Source organism: Mastigoproctus giganteus, chromosome 6, assembly GCF_048544385.1.
Source record: "Mastigoproctus giganteus isolate SK-2022 chromosome 6, ASM4854438v1, whole genome shotgun sequence".
Lineage (NCBI taxonomy): Eukaryota > Metazoa > Arthropoda > Arachnida > Uropygi > Thelyphonidae > Mastigoproctus > Mastigoproctus giganteus.
In genome coordinates this window covers 66796707-66814122 of record NC_143580.1, presented here as the reverse complement: position 1 = coordinate 66814122, position 17416 = coordinate 66796707, and the positions used below count along the sequence as shown (strand labels likewise).

The window sequence follows — 17416 nt, the reverse complement described above, 5'->3', positions numbered from 1 at the left end:
GTGAATAGGGGCGAAATGGCATTAACATAGCTGCTGCTTCCACGACAATTTTTAAGGATTTGTGACTGTGCGGTTCAAAGTCAAATAGCGGGGCCACTTATTGGGGATAGGGGTCCAGTTATTGGGAGTCATTATTATTGAGTATAGCATTACTATCGCACCTATTATATTTCTGATTATTACGGGAGGGACCATGCGGTTGGGCCTGCGGGCACTCTCTCTCCCGCAGTTTATATGACGAAAACGTTCCTGGCTGCTTCGCAGTTCCTGTTTCATATGAGCTGATTCATAATATTGAAAATACTGATGATATTGAAAATTTTGATTTTGTGTTAACCACCGTACTGATAGAAAAAATCTTGTCAATTAATAATTCAACATCAACGATTTTGTAAAGAACGAATATGGATGTTCACGGCACTGGGCATAGAAACATCGTATAATCAAGTGAAAATTAAGAAATTAATTTGAAAATATCGTCAAGGAAGCATCATCTATTGCGCAGAAATGGAATATACCTTGTCAATTTGCAAATGAACGGAGGCAATTTGTTAAGAAACATTTTGATGAAATGGCAGAGGACTACCAATTGGAAAATGCAGAACTGCTCTTTAAAGTTAACATTTTTTTTAATCGTGTAATTGACTTAGTGACTACCGAACTGCACAAAAGGTTTCAAGGACTAAATACATTTTCTGACTTGTTTGCATTTCTTACTCCAACTCAATGAATCCAAATGGAAGAAAATTCCATTGTAAAAAACGCAGAGGTGCAAAAGAAATTTAGTAACTTTTCAGAATCATTTTCAGTGCAATTATACTCTGCGTAAAGTCATTAAAAAGTGAAATTGTAAAAATTAAAACTACTCGCGAATTTGCAGAACTGATCATAGTAAAATACAGTAGTACGATATGAGTGCTAATTTATCGGAAGTATGCTCCTTATTGATATTATTTTTGACAATTCCGGTTGCTGTGTGTCAACAGCGGAACGCTCTTTCTAGAAATTAAAATTATTCGAGAAACACCATGGGACAACATCTATCAGCGCTAGTACTACTTAGCATAGAAGCGCAAGAAGCTGAAAAAAATGGATGTTTTTAAATTAATTAATGATTTTTCCAATGTCAAATCTAAATGAAAACCATTCTAAATTACGTAAATCAATATATTTCTTCGTTTAATTTTCAGAATTTATTTTTCATTTTTATATTTACAAAATCTAATATCATTTTTACTTTTATATTGTATTGATAAAGATTTTAAATACACGTTTACCGTTGTATTGTTAATTTTTTATTTTTACCAAAACAAATATTTTCAGGGGGCCCACACTAAACTTTGCACAACGGTGTCAAAAGCTTACCTGAAATCCAAGTATATGATATCAAAATTATTTTCTGCATCCAGTTCCTTTGTAACCACATCATAGTATCCAATCAAATTTATCAGACAAGACTTTCCCTTAACAAACCCATGCTGTGTCTGAATTATTACTACAGTCTTGTCTAGATGATCCTGAAATGCATCTTTAAGCAGTGACTCCATTATTTTTCTTGAAACAGAAGTTAAACTAACAGGTCTGTAATTACTCTTGTCACCCTTAGATTCCCCCTTTGTGAATTGGGGATACATTTGCACATCTCCAGTCTGTGAGGACTTCTCCTGAGTCCAAGGATGCTCTCATAATTATGATTAAGGGTTTGTTTACCCAGGGGCTCACATCTGGTGAGTATGGGCTTAGCAAACCCAGGGTCCTGAGCTGGATATCATCATTCTTCTCTTTCTTGGTGATCTCTCTCTCTCTCTCAGGGAACTCAGGAATTTTTTTTTTTTTTTTTTGGCTGGTGCAGCATAAGCCTCAGGCTTCCTTCTATCATATGGCTAATAATAATAATATCAAAGGTACAATGTAACTCCTTAGTAGTTTTAAGTCTGACAGCCCAAGCATTCATAAAATATTTGGCATACATGGATGCTATAGCATCTGAGCATGTGTGCCAGTGTGAGTGATGGCATCTGGTGTCAAGATACAGAAACAATTGGAGACACTAAGGCATAAGATTGCCGGAATGAGTTATGAAAACAGCATTCACTGTCAGCTCCGACATTTATACATATTCTGACGTTTATATATAGACGCTCATAAGCCACCATTACATCTCAGAGGGAAAATTTTATTATTAAACTATGCATTTAAAGTTTGAATCCTGCCAACTCATCCTGTTTGGCCGTACCTCTTCCAGCCAAAATGGATTCATTATAAAAATAATCCACATTTCAATAAACAGAATAAAATGAAATGGATTCATTATAAATGAAGATCTCCATGAGATCTTCAAACTGGGATCTACAGGTTGAAAAAATCTTCAAGATATACTCCTCTCTAATCCTCCATGGGCTACAATTATGGTTAAATGTGATAGCTGTTTCAATCTGTGCGGTAAATATTCTTTGGCAAACTTAAATGTAAGACAACTTCATGCTTTCCACATCCAAAGTTAAGCTGAGTATAATCAGATATACCGGGTGGTCATAAAATAAGTTTCCCTATTCAGGAGACCCTAGTGTCAAAACGGTTAGAGAAAGCTCTGTGAAAATCAGTGGGTATGTCATTTAGGGTATAGTGAAGCGATTTGTAGAAGGAAAAAAATAAAAATAATAATAATAATTCAAATGTTCGCCACCAGGGGAGAAACTGGCACTGTAAACATGAGATGGAATGTTGTACTTAACTTAGGATTAGATTTTAATATCAGAACTTAGAAATCTACAGATATTGTTCTTTGTACTTGAGATGACATTCTGAAAACAGAGGACTGCGTGCGACAGTTTCGCGTAGCAACTCATTGGGGAAGTTGGCTACATGCTGTTTAATGCTTGCTTTCAAATCGACAAGCGTCTGTATGCCGCCACGGTAAACTCTGTCTTTCAGGTTCCCCATAGCCAGAAATCACAGGGATTGAGATCTGCAGATCAGGCTGGGCTGGCCTCTCCAGAACTGCGGAAAGTCTCTAGAAACGATACGATCATTTCCGAATGTTAAACGGAGCAGTTCCTTCACTTGTCAACCAACGTGGGGAAGGGCACCATCTTGCATGAACACTACGGTCTCCAAACATTGCCTTTCTTGTAGAGCGGGAATAATGTGATCTCTTAGAAGAGCACGCGCAGTACCGTGCACTAGTTATCGTATACCTTACGAGGCCATGAGGTGTAGACTCTACATATAAAAATGGTCGGATTATAAACTCTGCTGTCACACCATACTCTAACGTATGCACTTAGTGGTCTTTCATGCGCAGCACATGGACGAGAAGTTCCCCAAATTCGGAAGTTTTATGCATTTACAGCCCCGTGAAGAGTGAAATGTGCTTCATCAGACCACAAGATCGTTCGAGCCCATGTATCGTCAAGTTCCATACGAGCCAGAAATCGTAGAGCAAATCTATTCGTTGTTGCTGATCACAAGGCTTTAGTTCTTGCAATACGTGAATCTTGTACGGGAACCAGCGTAAAATTATTCGAAGCACTTTACGTACAGTAGACCAAGGAAGGTTCATGTATCTTGACACACCTCTGCCACTACTGACTGGTTGTGTTTCGCGTTCTGACCTGGAGGCCATTGCAATCACCACTTCTACTACCTGCATTCTAATACGTGGTCGTCCCCTGCCTGGAATTACATCTAACTCCCCGGTCGTTTCAAATTTCTTTATTAGTTTTCGATGCCCCACTGACGTCCAAGGTCCTTTATGCAGACATTTTAAGTTTCCGATATTCACGTAGTGCTGCATTAGCGTTACTATTATTCTGGTAGAACAGTTTTACTAAAAGAGCACATTCTCCTGACGTAGCCCAGTGGTCAGGAGTGAGAGTGCATAGCATGCGTTTTTTGAGTGGACCGGGGTTCAAGCCCGCGACTACTAAATACGATCAATATTTGTATTGACCATTAATTGTAAACTCTATTGACTTGGTTGTCGTGCTGGAATATAAACAGGAAATTAAATTAATTCTTTTTTTGGAAAAGCCATAATGGTTATTGACGGTGGCGTTGACCTTTCTGCATTTATCTAACAGGGTGTCATTTGTGTAAGCAGCGTGTTTTGAAGTAAATGACAACTTTTACATATGTGCAGCGCTGTTTTCCACCTGGTGGCGGAAATTGGAAGTAATTTTCTCCAAATCGCTTCCTCATACCCTAAATGACAAAAAATCCAATTTTCACAGTGCTAGCTCTAACCGGTTTGACACTAGGGTCTCCTGAATAGGGAAATTTATTTTGTAACCACCCAGTACACTGGTGGTTTGAAATCAGATAAGACAATAGGTGCTGTGGCAGTCTTTCCTGCTTTCACTATTTCTGCTTCTCTACCAACAGAGTTCATCAATTTCTCTGCAGAACGTTTTGCCATTGCTCTCTTTTAAGCACCTAGGTCCTCAGACCTGCACCCAGCATATTATGTATACCGATTCTTTAAACTCTATCAACTCAATGCAGAAAGAAACACACAATTACAGTCCCCTTCTAAAACAAGTCAGATCCGAAGCGATTCAGTTACAAGAAAACAACATACAGTGGTATTCTGCTGGATCCCAGCTCATTGTGGAATACTTGGAAATGAAAACGCAGATCAGGTAGAAAACAACCCATAAATTCAAATGTAATTGATACGACGATTCCTGTCTAACTGCAAAACCATTATACAAAAAGCCTACTACTCCCAGTGGAAAAGTATATGGCAAGAACACAGCAACAATAAACTTATGTAAATTAATACCCCAACATCCTTCTGGACCACCAGCACCAGGAAAGTAAGAAAAGAAGTAGTTCTTGCAAGAGCACGCATTGGACACTCTCATACAACTCAATTTTACCTTCTCAGCAGCGAAGGCCCTCCATAGTGTATTCGTTTTCATAATGTTCTCACAGTAAAACATATTTTACTTGAGTGCTGCTATTATCAGAAGGAAAGGCTAGAAATATTCCTACTTACAGAAGTTTACAGGAGCCTATAACAGTGAAACACATCTTTGGAATTGAAGCAAACCTAGATAAATTTTTCTCTTTTGTCAAGAAGATAAGGATGTTTACGCGCCCCTAAGAACTTAAACTTGAAACTATTACATTCATAATTGAAAGGCACAATATGGCTGCTGTAGCCCTTGTGCCAAAACCTTCAATAACAATAACAACAACCTGTGTTATCGTGTGCGACGTGAAATCTAAATATTCCTGCGTATCACTGACAGTGGGAGTTGAGTAGAAGATAAGCAGTTTTCTTCGGAAGAATTTTTGCACCCTCGAAATAACTACCCTTTAAAATTGAATGCGTATTGCGTTGTGGCACTGGCAAATAAATCCAGAAATCTTCGCAGATCCATTTACTTGTGTGTATGGACGATCGCACGAACTGCACATCACTTGGGATTATAACTACTACAAACCAAGATACTAGAACTCACATTTGACCAGCGAAACGTGATGAAGCTATCTGCGAAGCTTTCTGGATTTATTTGGTAGTGAATGCGATGCAATCGATTATGACAGTTATTTCATAATCATGAAATAAATTTCATGTGGGTGAAAAAATTCTTCCTTTGTCTTTCTATTGGACTATCCAAACCCTACTGTCAGTGGCACAGAACATTTAGATTGGGCTTCGCACACGATAACAGACTTATTTTCAGTGATTTCGTGACATTTGCTTTTATTTGTGTTATTTATTTTAAATAAAACCATGTATTTGTGATAAACCATGCAGAGCTGTACATGCATGCGTATAGACAAGGTGAAACGAACAATACTGGCGTCAATTTCGTACCACCCCCACACGTGTGAAAAAGACCTGACTTCGAGCCTCGTCGATGAAATGACGGGGCCTGTTTTAGGCCTCTTTTATGGGCCTGTTTCACAACGTAGCTGAGTTAATCGGTCTCATGCGACGGTAACATGGTTGTTGTTTTTTTTTTTATCCCGGAAAGGTTTTTTTATTTCGTCCAGCAAACAGAAAATCGTTCACAGAACAAGCAATTTACAGACAATATACAAGGAGCAATATGGCTTTAATCGCTGATGCTCCTAAAAAAAACCCTACAACGTACCCGTGCTTTCATTTATATATTTTTGGTAAACATCCAGTTTGATAACTCGACGGGCCGCGTTTGTTTACACAGTAAGACACTTCGACGGCTCACACTAAAGCAACGAAATCGGATCATAGTAAAGCTTGTTACTGCTCAGTTGACCACTGTAATGGACAATGAAAATGTAAAACGAATGAACGTATAGTCCCATAGAGTTCAGGCCGTGCCGCGAAGACAGTGCCACCGCTTCTGACGTAATTGAACGATAAGGAAGTTGGTGTAGATGGTTGAATGGTGCTTCTCGATGAGATTTAAGCTTTAAGTTAGTTTTAACAGTAATCCATCTTAATTCGGAAGAGTACATACGAATCCGGATTTTATTTAATTGGAACGTGATACTTGGCATTAAGCCGTTAAGCCTAGTTTAACACCTGTTTTGTGCGAGTATAAAAAAAGAAGAAAAAAAAAAAAAAAACAGCGTGTACCCTGTACGCACGAAAGATGTTTTATTTTATGTGAAAACATTCTTGGCTTGAACGAGGTTAAAGGATTTTAGGAATGAAAAGAATCCGAACACGTTTAACATTTTAAAACATTTATTTTTCTCCCACAATTCCATCAGTTTAAGCCCAAAAAGACCTGGAGGTAATTGTGCAGTCAGATATGAAATTTTCTGAGCAGTGCAGACGGTCTGCCAGAGCAGGTCATGGAATTTGTCAATGATAGATAGAAATTTTTCTACAGAGACAAGGAGGTGATTATTCACTTGTATAAGGCAATGGTCAGGTCACACCTTGAGTACTGCGTATAGGTCTGGAGGTCTCATTTTAGGAAGGATGTATAGTTGCTAGAACAAGTACAGAGAGAATGGTAACAAGATTGGTGAGAGGAACAAAGGGGTGTTCTGACCAAGAGAGGCTTAAATTCTGCAAGTTGCAGCATCTGGAATTTAGGCACCTGCAAAATGATTTGATTGAGGTGTATAAGGCCTTGAATGGTTTGAGCAGGCTCAATGCTGATGGGACACTTCCGCTTGTTAAGATTAAGAACCTGAGGGGGCACAGATTCAAATTGAGGGAAGACAGTTGTAGAATAGATGTGCAGAAGTTTGCCTTTAGCCAGCGGGTAGTTGATTGCTGGAACAGCCTTCTGTCTGTTGTTGCGGAAGTTATTTTATTATTATTATTATTATTATTATTATTAGCCATATGGTACAAGGAAGCCTGAGGCTTATGCTGCACCAGCCAAAAAAAAAAAAAAAAAATCCCGAGTTACCCCCTGTGAGTGAGAGAGAGAGAGAGAGAGAGAGAGAGAGAAGTAGAAAGGCATCACCAAGAAAGAGAAGAATGATGATATCCAGCTCAGGACCCTGGGTTTGCCAAGCCCATACTCACCAGATGTGAGCCCCTGTGGTTAAGTTGATAGCTTAAATAAATTTAAATAAAATTAGACAAACATTTGGTGGGAACAGATGGATGGAATGGGAAGGTTTTTTTTTTATGGTTGATGCTATATAAGCTTGCTTTCTTGCATCATATGTCTCAATTAATGCTAATGTTAATTTGACTGAAGATGTACAATACTGTACATCTTCAATAGGTGAATTATTGACAATAGTTTGTGATAGCTAAAATAGGAACGGTACACTTGAGATTGTAAAGAGTCTAAATGGCCCTTTTTCAACACTTGAAATTAGATTTGGTATTTTTACAATTCGATAGACGACGAAAGAAAATCAAAACCGTTTAAAATTTTAAAATCGAACAAGTATCATCCTACTTCTTTTTCTTGGTGATTCCCTTCTACTTCTCTCTCTCTGGGGGTAATTCAGAAATTTTTTTTTGGCTGGTGCAGCATAAACCTCAAGCTTCCTTGCACCATATGGCTAATGATAATAATAACAATAATAACTAGAACAGAAGTTATGAACGATATAACCTTTTATGCCCTCGCCTGCTATTTACTCTACCGATTCAATGTTAGTGACTCGGTAGTATAAGCGAGGCCTAGCGGAATCAGCTAAACCAGGGAGTGATGTAAGTTTTCCGTCTCGCATTTTCGTTACCAATCGGTTTTACTTCAGTCCAAAAAATTTAATATGTGCCGCCAAAGAAGTTTTCACATAAAAAAAATCACAGTGTTGAAGTAGTAGTAGTAGTAGTAGTAGTAGTAGTAGTAGTGGCACATGATGCAAGAAAGCAAGTGTAGGAGCTTATGCAGCATCAGCCAAAAAAAAAAAAAAAAAAAAATCACACCATTCCCTCCAAATGCCTGTCCAGTTCCTCCTTAAATTTATTTAACCTATGAACTTCTACAACGACAGATGGAAGTTTGTTCCAGCAATTAACCACCCGCTGGCTAAAGGCAAATTTCCGCACATCTATTCTACATCTGTCCTTTCTTAATTTGAACTTATGTCCCCGTAGGTTGGTAATCTGAACAAGTGGAAGGGTCACATCAGAATTCAGCGTGCTCAACCCATTCAAGGCCTTATAGACCTCAATCAGATCACCGCGCAGGTACCTAGTCTCCAGCCACTGCAATTTGCAGAACTTAAGCCTCTCTTGGTAAGAGAATCCCTTCATTCCCCTCACCAATCGTGTTGCTCTTCTCTGTACACGCTCAAGCAAATCTACATCCTTCCTAAAATGAGGCCTCCAGACCTGTACGCAGTACTCAAGGCGTGGCCTGACCATTGCCTTATACAGAGGGACAATCACCTCCTTTTCCCTGCTAGCAAAATTCCTATATATCATTGACAAAACCCCATGACCCGCCCTAGCAGCCTGTCTGCACTGCTCAGAAAACTTCATATCTGACTGCACAATTACTCCCAGGTCTTTTTCATTTTCTACCACCTTAAGTGTAGTACCACACAGTTGGTACGTTTCTCTGGGGTTACTTCTACCCATATGCAGTACTTTGCATTTGTCAAGGTTGAATTTCAGTTGCCACTTCTTAGCCCATCTGCCCAAATTATCTAGATCCTGTTGCAGTAGCACACTGCCATTACTGTCATTAACAACCCTGCCAACCTTTGTGTCATTTGCAAACTTCGACATTAAGCCTGATATACCTTCATCAATATCATTGATAAATACACAAAACAACAGTGGACCCAACACCGAACCCTGTGGGACTCCACTAATAACATTAGTCCACGAAGAGCAGCACCCATTGATTACCACCCTCTGTCTTCTCCCACTTAACCATCCTTTTATCCATTGTAGCAACTTACCCTTAATACCATTCTGCTCCAATTTGTACAGTAGTCTTCCATGCGCAACAGTGTCAAAAGCTTTCCTGAAATCCAAGTATATGATATCAAAATTATTTTTTGCATCCAGTTCCTTTGTGACCACATCATAATAACCAATCAAATTTGTCAGACAAGACTTTCCCTTAACAAACCCATGCTGTGTTTGAATTATTGCTGCAGTCTTGTCTAGATGATCCTGCAATGCATCTTTAACCAGCGACTCCATTATTTTACCCGGAACAGAAGTTAAACTAACTGGTCTGTAATTACTCGTGTCACCCTTCGATCCACCTTTGTGAATTGGGGACACATTTGCACATCTCCAGTCCGTGGGAACCTCCCCTGAGTCCAAGGATGCTCTCATAATTATGGCTAAGGGTTTGCTTAGTTGCTTTGCCGCCTCCTTTAAAATAACTGGATAGATCCCATCCACCCCAGGTGCCTTTCTTATGTTTAACTTCAACAATTTCTCCTCCACTTTGCTCTCAGTTATTACAAAATCATTAAGCACACTGCTACAATTTGATAACCTTCTTCCATTTTCAAATTGTAATAATTCCTCACGTGTGAATGTAGATGCAAAATACTCATTCAGTTTGTTTGCTATCTGAGCAGGATCATCAACAGTCGAACCATCGATGTGAAGTGGACCAATCATATTCATCCCCTTCCTTTTAGAGTTTATATAAGTGCTGTGTACCTGGATGTAATTCTAATTGCAGAAAACCTTACGTGAGTGTATTTCGTTTCCGAAGAAGTAGTAAGATCTGTATTTTGTATCACAGAGTAGTAAGATCTTACTACTCAGTGATACAGAATACAGATCTTACTACTCTGTGATACAAGTAAGTTAATAATTGTTAAGTGGTCGAAACTCACCGCTAATGCATATCCAACAATAAATGGAGGAAATTTCACCACGTATAACAGAATTTGGGAAAAAAGAAGCGTCACATGGAATGAACAGAAAGAATAGCATCTATCTACTTATGTTGGATTAGTCGATACAGGTAACTCTAAATTCATGGACATGGGGAAAATTTAAAAAAATCATTAGTTTAATATTTATCTTTAAATTTCTTTGGAAATTTTATAATGAGAATTATCTTATTACCTTATGTAATATTTATGTTATTATTTATATTATTCTGAATGACGTTATATAATTTTGAAATTATGTAACATAATTTAAGATATAACGTGTTTACATTATATCTTCAATTATGAGCTATATTTATTATTATTATTAGCTATATGGTGCAAGGAAGCTTGAGGCTTATGCTGCACCAGCCAAAAAAAAAAAAAAAAAAAATCCCGAATTACCCTGAGAAAGAGAGCGAGAAAAGTAGAAGGGAATCACCAAGAAAGAGAAGAATGATGATATCCAGCCCAGGACCCTGGGTGTGCCAAGCCCATACTCACCAGATGTGAGCCCCCGGGGTTTGAATAAATCTTATTTTGCTGAAATCACTGTAAGTTCTGAATGTATATTCTCTCTCGTTCTCTGCAAAGTTTACAATGTAAGTGGAAATATCATGAGATAGTGAAAGTTTACCAATTAGCAACTTCATAAATTGAAATGAATTTTTTTCATTTAAATAAAAAAAAATGCTTCATGTATTAGCATTTTCTTTTCTTTATCAGATCTAGAAAAGTTTTCCGAATTTGGAAAAGAGCATCCTTTTTTTAATTGTAAGTTGTAAACACTGAAAATGTATTGGCTCAATATTCCTTAGCCCATATGAGCCTTTCAAGTGGTGCCTATTATTGCTACCTTGCCACATGATTTCACACCACAATCTGTACTCTAGTAGGCTGTGATGACCCCAACTCTCAGTTGAAATTCATAGTCACAGAACTGATACCATGTTTACACCTACTCAAAAATATTACACTGGTGTGCAAAACTAAAGGACCAACACTATTTCTAAAAGTTAAAACAACAAAATCTTTACTTAAGGTACTCTTTACTGATCAGAGTAGATTCAGTCTCAGCAGTGATTCTGGACGTCAGCTAATCTGGCGAGAGGTCGGCACAGAGTATCACTCTGCAAACATCACTGAAAGGGATCGATATGGCAGTCGAGGTGTTCTCATCTGGGGAGGCGCTATGTTGGATGGATGTACACAACTCCAGAACAGTAGCGTGCACTGGTTAGGCCTGACATAGCCCAGTGGTCAGGAGCGAGAGTGCATAGCACGCGTTCCTTGAGTAGACCGGGGTTCAAGCCTGTGACTACTAAATACGATAAATATTTGTATTGATGATTTATTGTAAACTCTACTGACTTGGTTGTTGTGCCGGAGTATAAACAGAAAATTTATTTTATTTTATTTTACAGTACTGAGGTAATCCTTCCCCATGTGCATCTGCTCCGATGTGCCATTGGCCCCGAGTTCATGTTTATGAATGATAACGCCACGCCCATCTCACTGCAGCTGTTGATATGCTTTTGAAAGTGAGGACATTGTTCGTATGGATTGGCCTGCCCGTTCCCTCGATCTAAATCCCATCGAACACATATGGGACGCTCTGAGGAGACGCCTAGTGGCACATCCACACCCACCAGAAAATGTTCACCAGCTGAAGATGGCGCTGACAGAGGAATGGACGATGTTATTGCAAGAACTTATCAACAACATTGTTCTAAGTATGGACAGGCTGTGCAAAGCCTGCATCGACATTAGGGGGTGGCCATATCTCCTACTGAGGACCACCTCCTTCCCTTTGTTCTATCTTTGGCAGTGATGCATCTGTATCATGGCAGCCAATGCTATGTTGCCATTTTTGAATAAAGTCCCTCTGTGCCGTTTTGTTTCCGTTGTTGTGTCAGTGTTGTTTCCTTCATCATTTCTGTACCTCACGAGGTTCCTTTGATATGCTTTTCCCATATCCAGGCCACTCCTATGAGAAGCTACAGGTGAAAATCTGACTGGTCCTTAAATTTTGCACACCAGTGTACTTAATAATATGATTCTGGTTATAATCATGCAGATAGCTGGAAATGTAGTTTGACAGCAGAGTTGTGTTTTAATGAACATTACCACATCTTTCTTGGTCCATTTTTCTCCTGATAGAGCATTGTATCCAGCAATTTTAATACTGGCAATAGACTTCACTTCTTCCACGCCACAAGTCTGCTAAGCATAAGATTTCAACAAATTGTGAGAGAAGCAGCCACTCAAGGATATCTAGTTTAGTATGGATGTTCTACACATTGTTTTATGTATATTCTTAGTAGATGCCAGAAAAAGAGAACTTTGAGCAGCATTGCTAGTTTTTCTGTACATAAAATGCTGTGCTGTTCAATTAGTGATAAAGATACTGGCTTGATTCTTACTGGAATCTGTTTGACATGATTGCATTTGCTGGCCCATGAAAAATGGCACATTAATTTTAACTCATCAAGACTCTACTAAGCATAAGATTTTAAAAGATTTCAACAAATTGTGAGAGCCATAGCTGTTCATGGGTATCTAGTTTATTATGGATGTTCCATACATTCTAATAGAAAGGACGTTTGTCCTATAGAATATCATATCTGACTACACAATTACCCCCAGGTCTACTTTGCATTTGTTGATAACTTCAGTTTCCTTTTTTGTTGTTTTGTTTTTGTTTCATTTGTTGATAATTTCAGTTTCCAGTTCTCAGTCCATCTTACTAATTTGTCTAGATCTTGTTGCAGTAGTATACTCTGATTACTGTCATTAATCACCCTGCCAACCTTTGTATCATCTGCAGGCTTAAACATTTGGCCTCATATGCCTCCATCAGTATCATTAATGAATATAGAAAACAACAACTAGACCAGCACCGAACCTTGGGTGGCTCTGCTAATAACATTAGTCCAAGAAGAACAGTGCCCATTAATAACCAACCACTCTCTGTCATCTGTCACTCAACCACCTATATATTCAAAGCAGTAACTCTTAACGCCACACTTCCCCAATTTGTATAGCAGCTTGTAAAGTTAATTTCACCTTTAGACTAAAATCATCTAATGTCTTGAAATGCACAGGTTACTCTGAATAGAAGAGTATATGTATTTAAATGAGTTAATATAAATGCAAAAATAAACAAATCAAACACTAACTATTTGTTATATATCTGACTGCTTTTAGATGAAAAAGAAATGGATGAAAACCTTCCAAGCATTTTAGTATACAGCAATAAAAAATGTATATATATAAGGACATTTTTATATTTTTCTCTTTTCAGGAACGAGATGCTCAGTGGCCGCTATGGATTCCTCACAAATGTTATATAGATGGATATGCAAAATACTTAGGGGTCTGGCCTCCATTCCTACGGAAACTGCATTCCATGTTATTAGGTAAGATACTGGCCAATCCATACGAACAATGTACAGAATAACCAAAAAAAAAAAAAAAAACTACACACCTTACCCATCTATCCCCTCTAAGATCTGGTTCAACTTTGAATTTATTCAGAATACCCACTTCCACAACAATAGATGGAAGTTGGTTCCAACAATCAACCTTCCTTGCAATTTGTACAGAGTGAACAGTTGTTCACTTGGCGGTTAATTGATTTCTCCATTACTTTAGAAAGAGTAGAAGTAATTGCAATGGGACGATAATTGGATGGGAGGGATTTGTCACCCTTTTTAAGAACTGGCTGGATATGAGCAAATTTCCAAGAAGAAGGAAAAACACCTTTGGAATAAAAAGTGAAAAAAGGCGGCAAAGAACAGGAGTAAGTTCAGGAGCACAGGTTTTGAGAACAAGTGGAGAAATACCATCAGGACCTGGAGCTTTCTTAGCATCAAGATTCGTCAAAATCCTTCTGACATCCTTTTGGTGGAAGACCACAGGAGGCATTAAATGGAATATACTGGGAATGGTGGGAGGTGTTTTACCAAGATCATTAATACATGAGTTGGAAGAAAAGTGGGACGCTAGTAGATCAGCTTTATCCTTGGCTGAAGTGACAACAGAACCATCTGGTTTTGACAGAGGTGGGAGCAGAGATGGGCAAAAGTTGCTGCCAATAGCTTTGGCAAGAGACCAAAATGCTCGGCTACCATTAGGGCAACAAGCAAGTTTTCTACTTTTAGCCTGTTCAAAATCTAGTTTGGACTGGTTAATAACTGCTTTACAATTTTTGCGAGCTTTGGTGTAGGCAGAAAATGAAACTGAAGAATTGGAAACAAGCCAATTACGATATGCAACGTTCTTCTCTTGTACAGATTTACCACATTTTTTGGAAAACCAAGGTTTAGATAAAGGACAATATTTTAAAGTGGAATGTGGAATAAAGGATTCCATTCCTACAAGAATAATTTCATTGACACGGTCTGAGCAAACATTGACATCAGAAGTTTTTAAACAGTAATCCGAAAAAGGAAAAGAAGAAAAGAAATCTCGCAGGTCATCCCATTTTGCATTCATGTAATGCCAAACAATATGAGGTTGGGAACAGCCATGAGATAAAGGCTCCATTGGAGAAGAAACAATTGCAAGTTCTGATCTGAGGGGCCTAAAGGACCACTCACTTCGACTGTATACTTAGAAGGGTTGTTTGTGAGAAAAATATCAAGTGTGTTGCTGTATGGTTAGGATTGTCCGGTATTCTTGTAGGTAAATGAACAATCTGTGCAAGGTCATTAGTAATTGCAAAAGCCTCAGCATCTCGACCAGCTGGGTCAGTGTGACTAGAAAACGGAAGCCAGCTGGAGTTGTGAACATTGAAATCACCAAGGAAAATTACCTCACTGTTAGGAAAGTTGGACTGGACGAAGTCAAGTTGCAAAAAGAGGAAGTCAAATAGCTTCAAGTGAATAGTGGAGTTGAGAAAACGGTAGAGACAACAGATGAATTTGACAGAATGAGGTAGAGAGGTTTTAAGCCAGAGAAGATCGAAAAGAGGAGATTCCAAATTACCAAGTCCCTGACAGGGAATATCGGAACGGATATATGCACAAGTTCCACCTTTGAGGCTAAAGAAGTCATACAGTGAATAATTTGGGCAAGCGAGATGAGCAGTAGTTGAAGCAGTAGTATTCAATAGTAAGAAAGAGTGGGGGGGGACATGCTGTATGATGTAATGAAATTTTTGGATATGGCATACACATGGTAAAAATATACCCAGATTCTTGACATAATGTGGCCTCGACAATGCCCCCTGCATACACACTACTCGTACTCCCTCCAATCACTATCTGGCAGAGTAGAGGTATCAAGATTATACACTAGCTGATCCGGAATCTTCCTAAAGAGTTACCAATAGGTTCGGTCCGGTGTACTAACTAGTGGCCAGCCTGTGAACACCGTTTTAAAGCTTTATCCTCGAAATGTAAGGAAGATTGGATCTCGCCATGATGTCCGTCATAACCTCAAAAGTCATCAGTCATACCGCATGATGGAAGAGATGGGGAAGGGTTGACCGGAACTTAGCTCTGGAGACTAAACATGGGTTCCACCACTTCAAGCCTCCAATAAGCAAAGTGGTGGTATTGCGCCAGTTGATGAGAGTCAGCTACCACCTAGTATTGCCTGATAACACAGAGGAGTGGCATTCCTCCATGTGGCGTGGGTGCCACAGCTCGACTCCTGCTTACGTTGGTTCACACCTGAGTGGTTACCCACAATGTGCTTGTGCATGGGGGTTATACCCAGGATTACCAACAGTCCCACCATCATGAAGGTGCAAGCAGAGGATTTGGCTGTCACAGACCATCCTGACTTCTCCGAAATTGGGTCCACTTGACTTGAGTGTCACCCAAATATCAGTTCCATCAGCATTTTTGACTCCCAGGTAGCAGGTACAGCTTGTTTGGCGTATCTGAGAGAATGTCTGTGACAACCTCAAGGACCTAAATTCATTTCACAAATATACACGATCTTGGTTGTAATTTTAGTAATGTCTGTTTTTGTCTCTACTCTGCCCATCCCAACAATATTTTCTGTTATTGTTTGTTATTTGGTTTTTAGGAGCATTAGCAACTAAGGCCATATTGCTCCAGGGATATGCGGTGGTCATTCCCTGACCTTTCTGCATGCTCCGTATTTGTTGGCTCACGGGCTCGAATCCTTGTCTAATCAAGAAGTGTGTGCTACGCACTGCTGCTCCTGCCCACCTGGCTACGAAGGCGCACAACATTCTCTAACATAATCTCAGTCTTTGCTTGCTTCAACTGTCACTCTTCTCATTTGTCATAATTATTTACTTTATGATCCTTTCACTTTGTAGGTGTTACTTATGCATATGTTTTTCGGATATTCCTCATCAGAGACTATCGGAAATCTTCACTTTTTGTTCTCCTCTGGCTTAAAACCTCTACTATATTCTCTTAGATTTATTACCTCTATCCTTCTTCAAACACTGAAAATCACCAAGAACTTTGACTTTCTTCTTTTGAAAATGGCCTGCACTCAGTAGCTAGCACAAATATGACATCCTATCGAAAAGCACATACTGCATTTTTAAAAATTTCTTTTTATTTTTAAATCAGATGTCTTTGTATATTTTTAGTTATCTGACGTAGTGTTTCTTAAACAATGATTCATTATGATTGTATTTTTATTGTAGGTAAATTTTTCATCCCTGCTATTTGGAAGGCAGAACCTCTCAATAATGGGATTAAGTTTCCTGTAATTATTTTTTCCCATGGACTTCTAGCTTGTCGAGTAACTTATGCAACAATATGCCTTGAGTTGGCCTCCCATGGATATGTAGTTGCTGTACTTGAGCATAAGTAAGTAAAAAAATTTAGCTGTACTTTAATGAAAAGTGAACTCTATATCACATGTACAACTTATATAAGAATTAGTACAGGCAATGATGCAAGAAAAGCTTAAAAAAAAAACACTTTCCACTTCTCCTGGTCATCCCCTCTAAGAATTTGTCTAGTTCTTCCTTAACTTTATTCAAACTACCCACTTCTATAACACCAGATGAATGTTTGTTTCAACAATCTGAAAGCAAATTTTCACATTTCTCTCCTGCAACCGTCCTTATGTTACCTCAAGTGTGTTCTCCAAATATGTGGTGTTGGTGTTTTCAGTTGTTTCTGTGGCCATCGTGGAGCATGTAAATACAAGG

At 38.7% G+C, this 17416-nt stretch overlaps 1 protein-coding gene across 1 annotated transcript in view; it reads left to right on the top strand.

Annotated features, from left to right (window-relative positions):
* Positions 1-17416, top strand: part of LOC150084389 (platelet-activating factor acetylhydrolase-like) — a 171032-nt gene that overhangs the window by 90033 nt on the left and 63583 nt on the right. Inside the window, exons 2-3 of the mRNA XM_090376026.1 lie at positions 13571-13685; positions 16904-17069. Of these exons, the coding sequence (XP_090232152.1) occupies positions 13571-13685; positions 16904-17069 (281 nt within the window). The remainder of the gene's footprint in view (positions 1-13570; positions 13686-16903; positions 17070-17416) is intronic.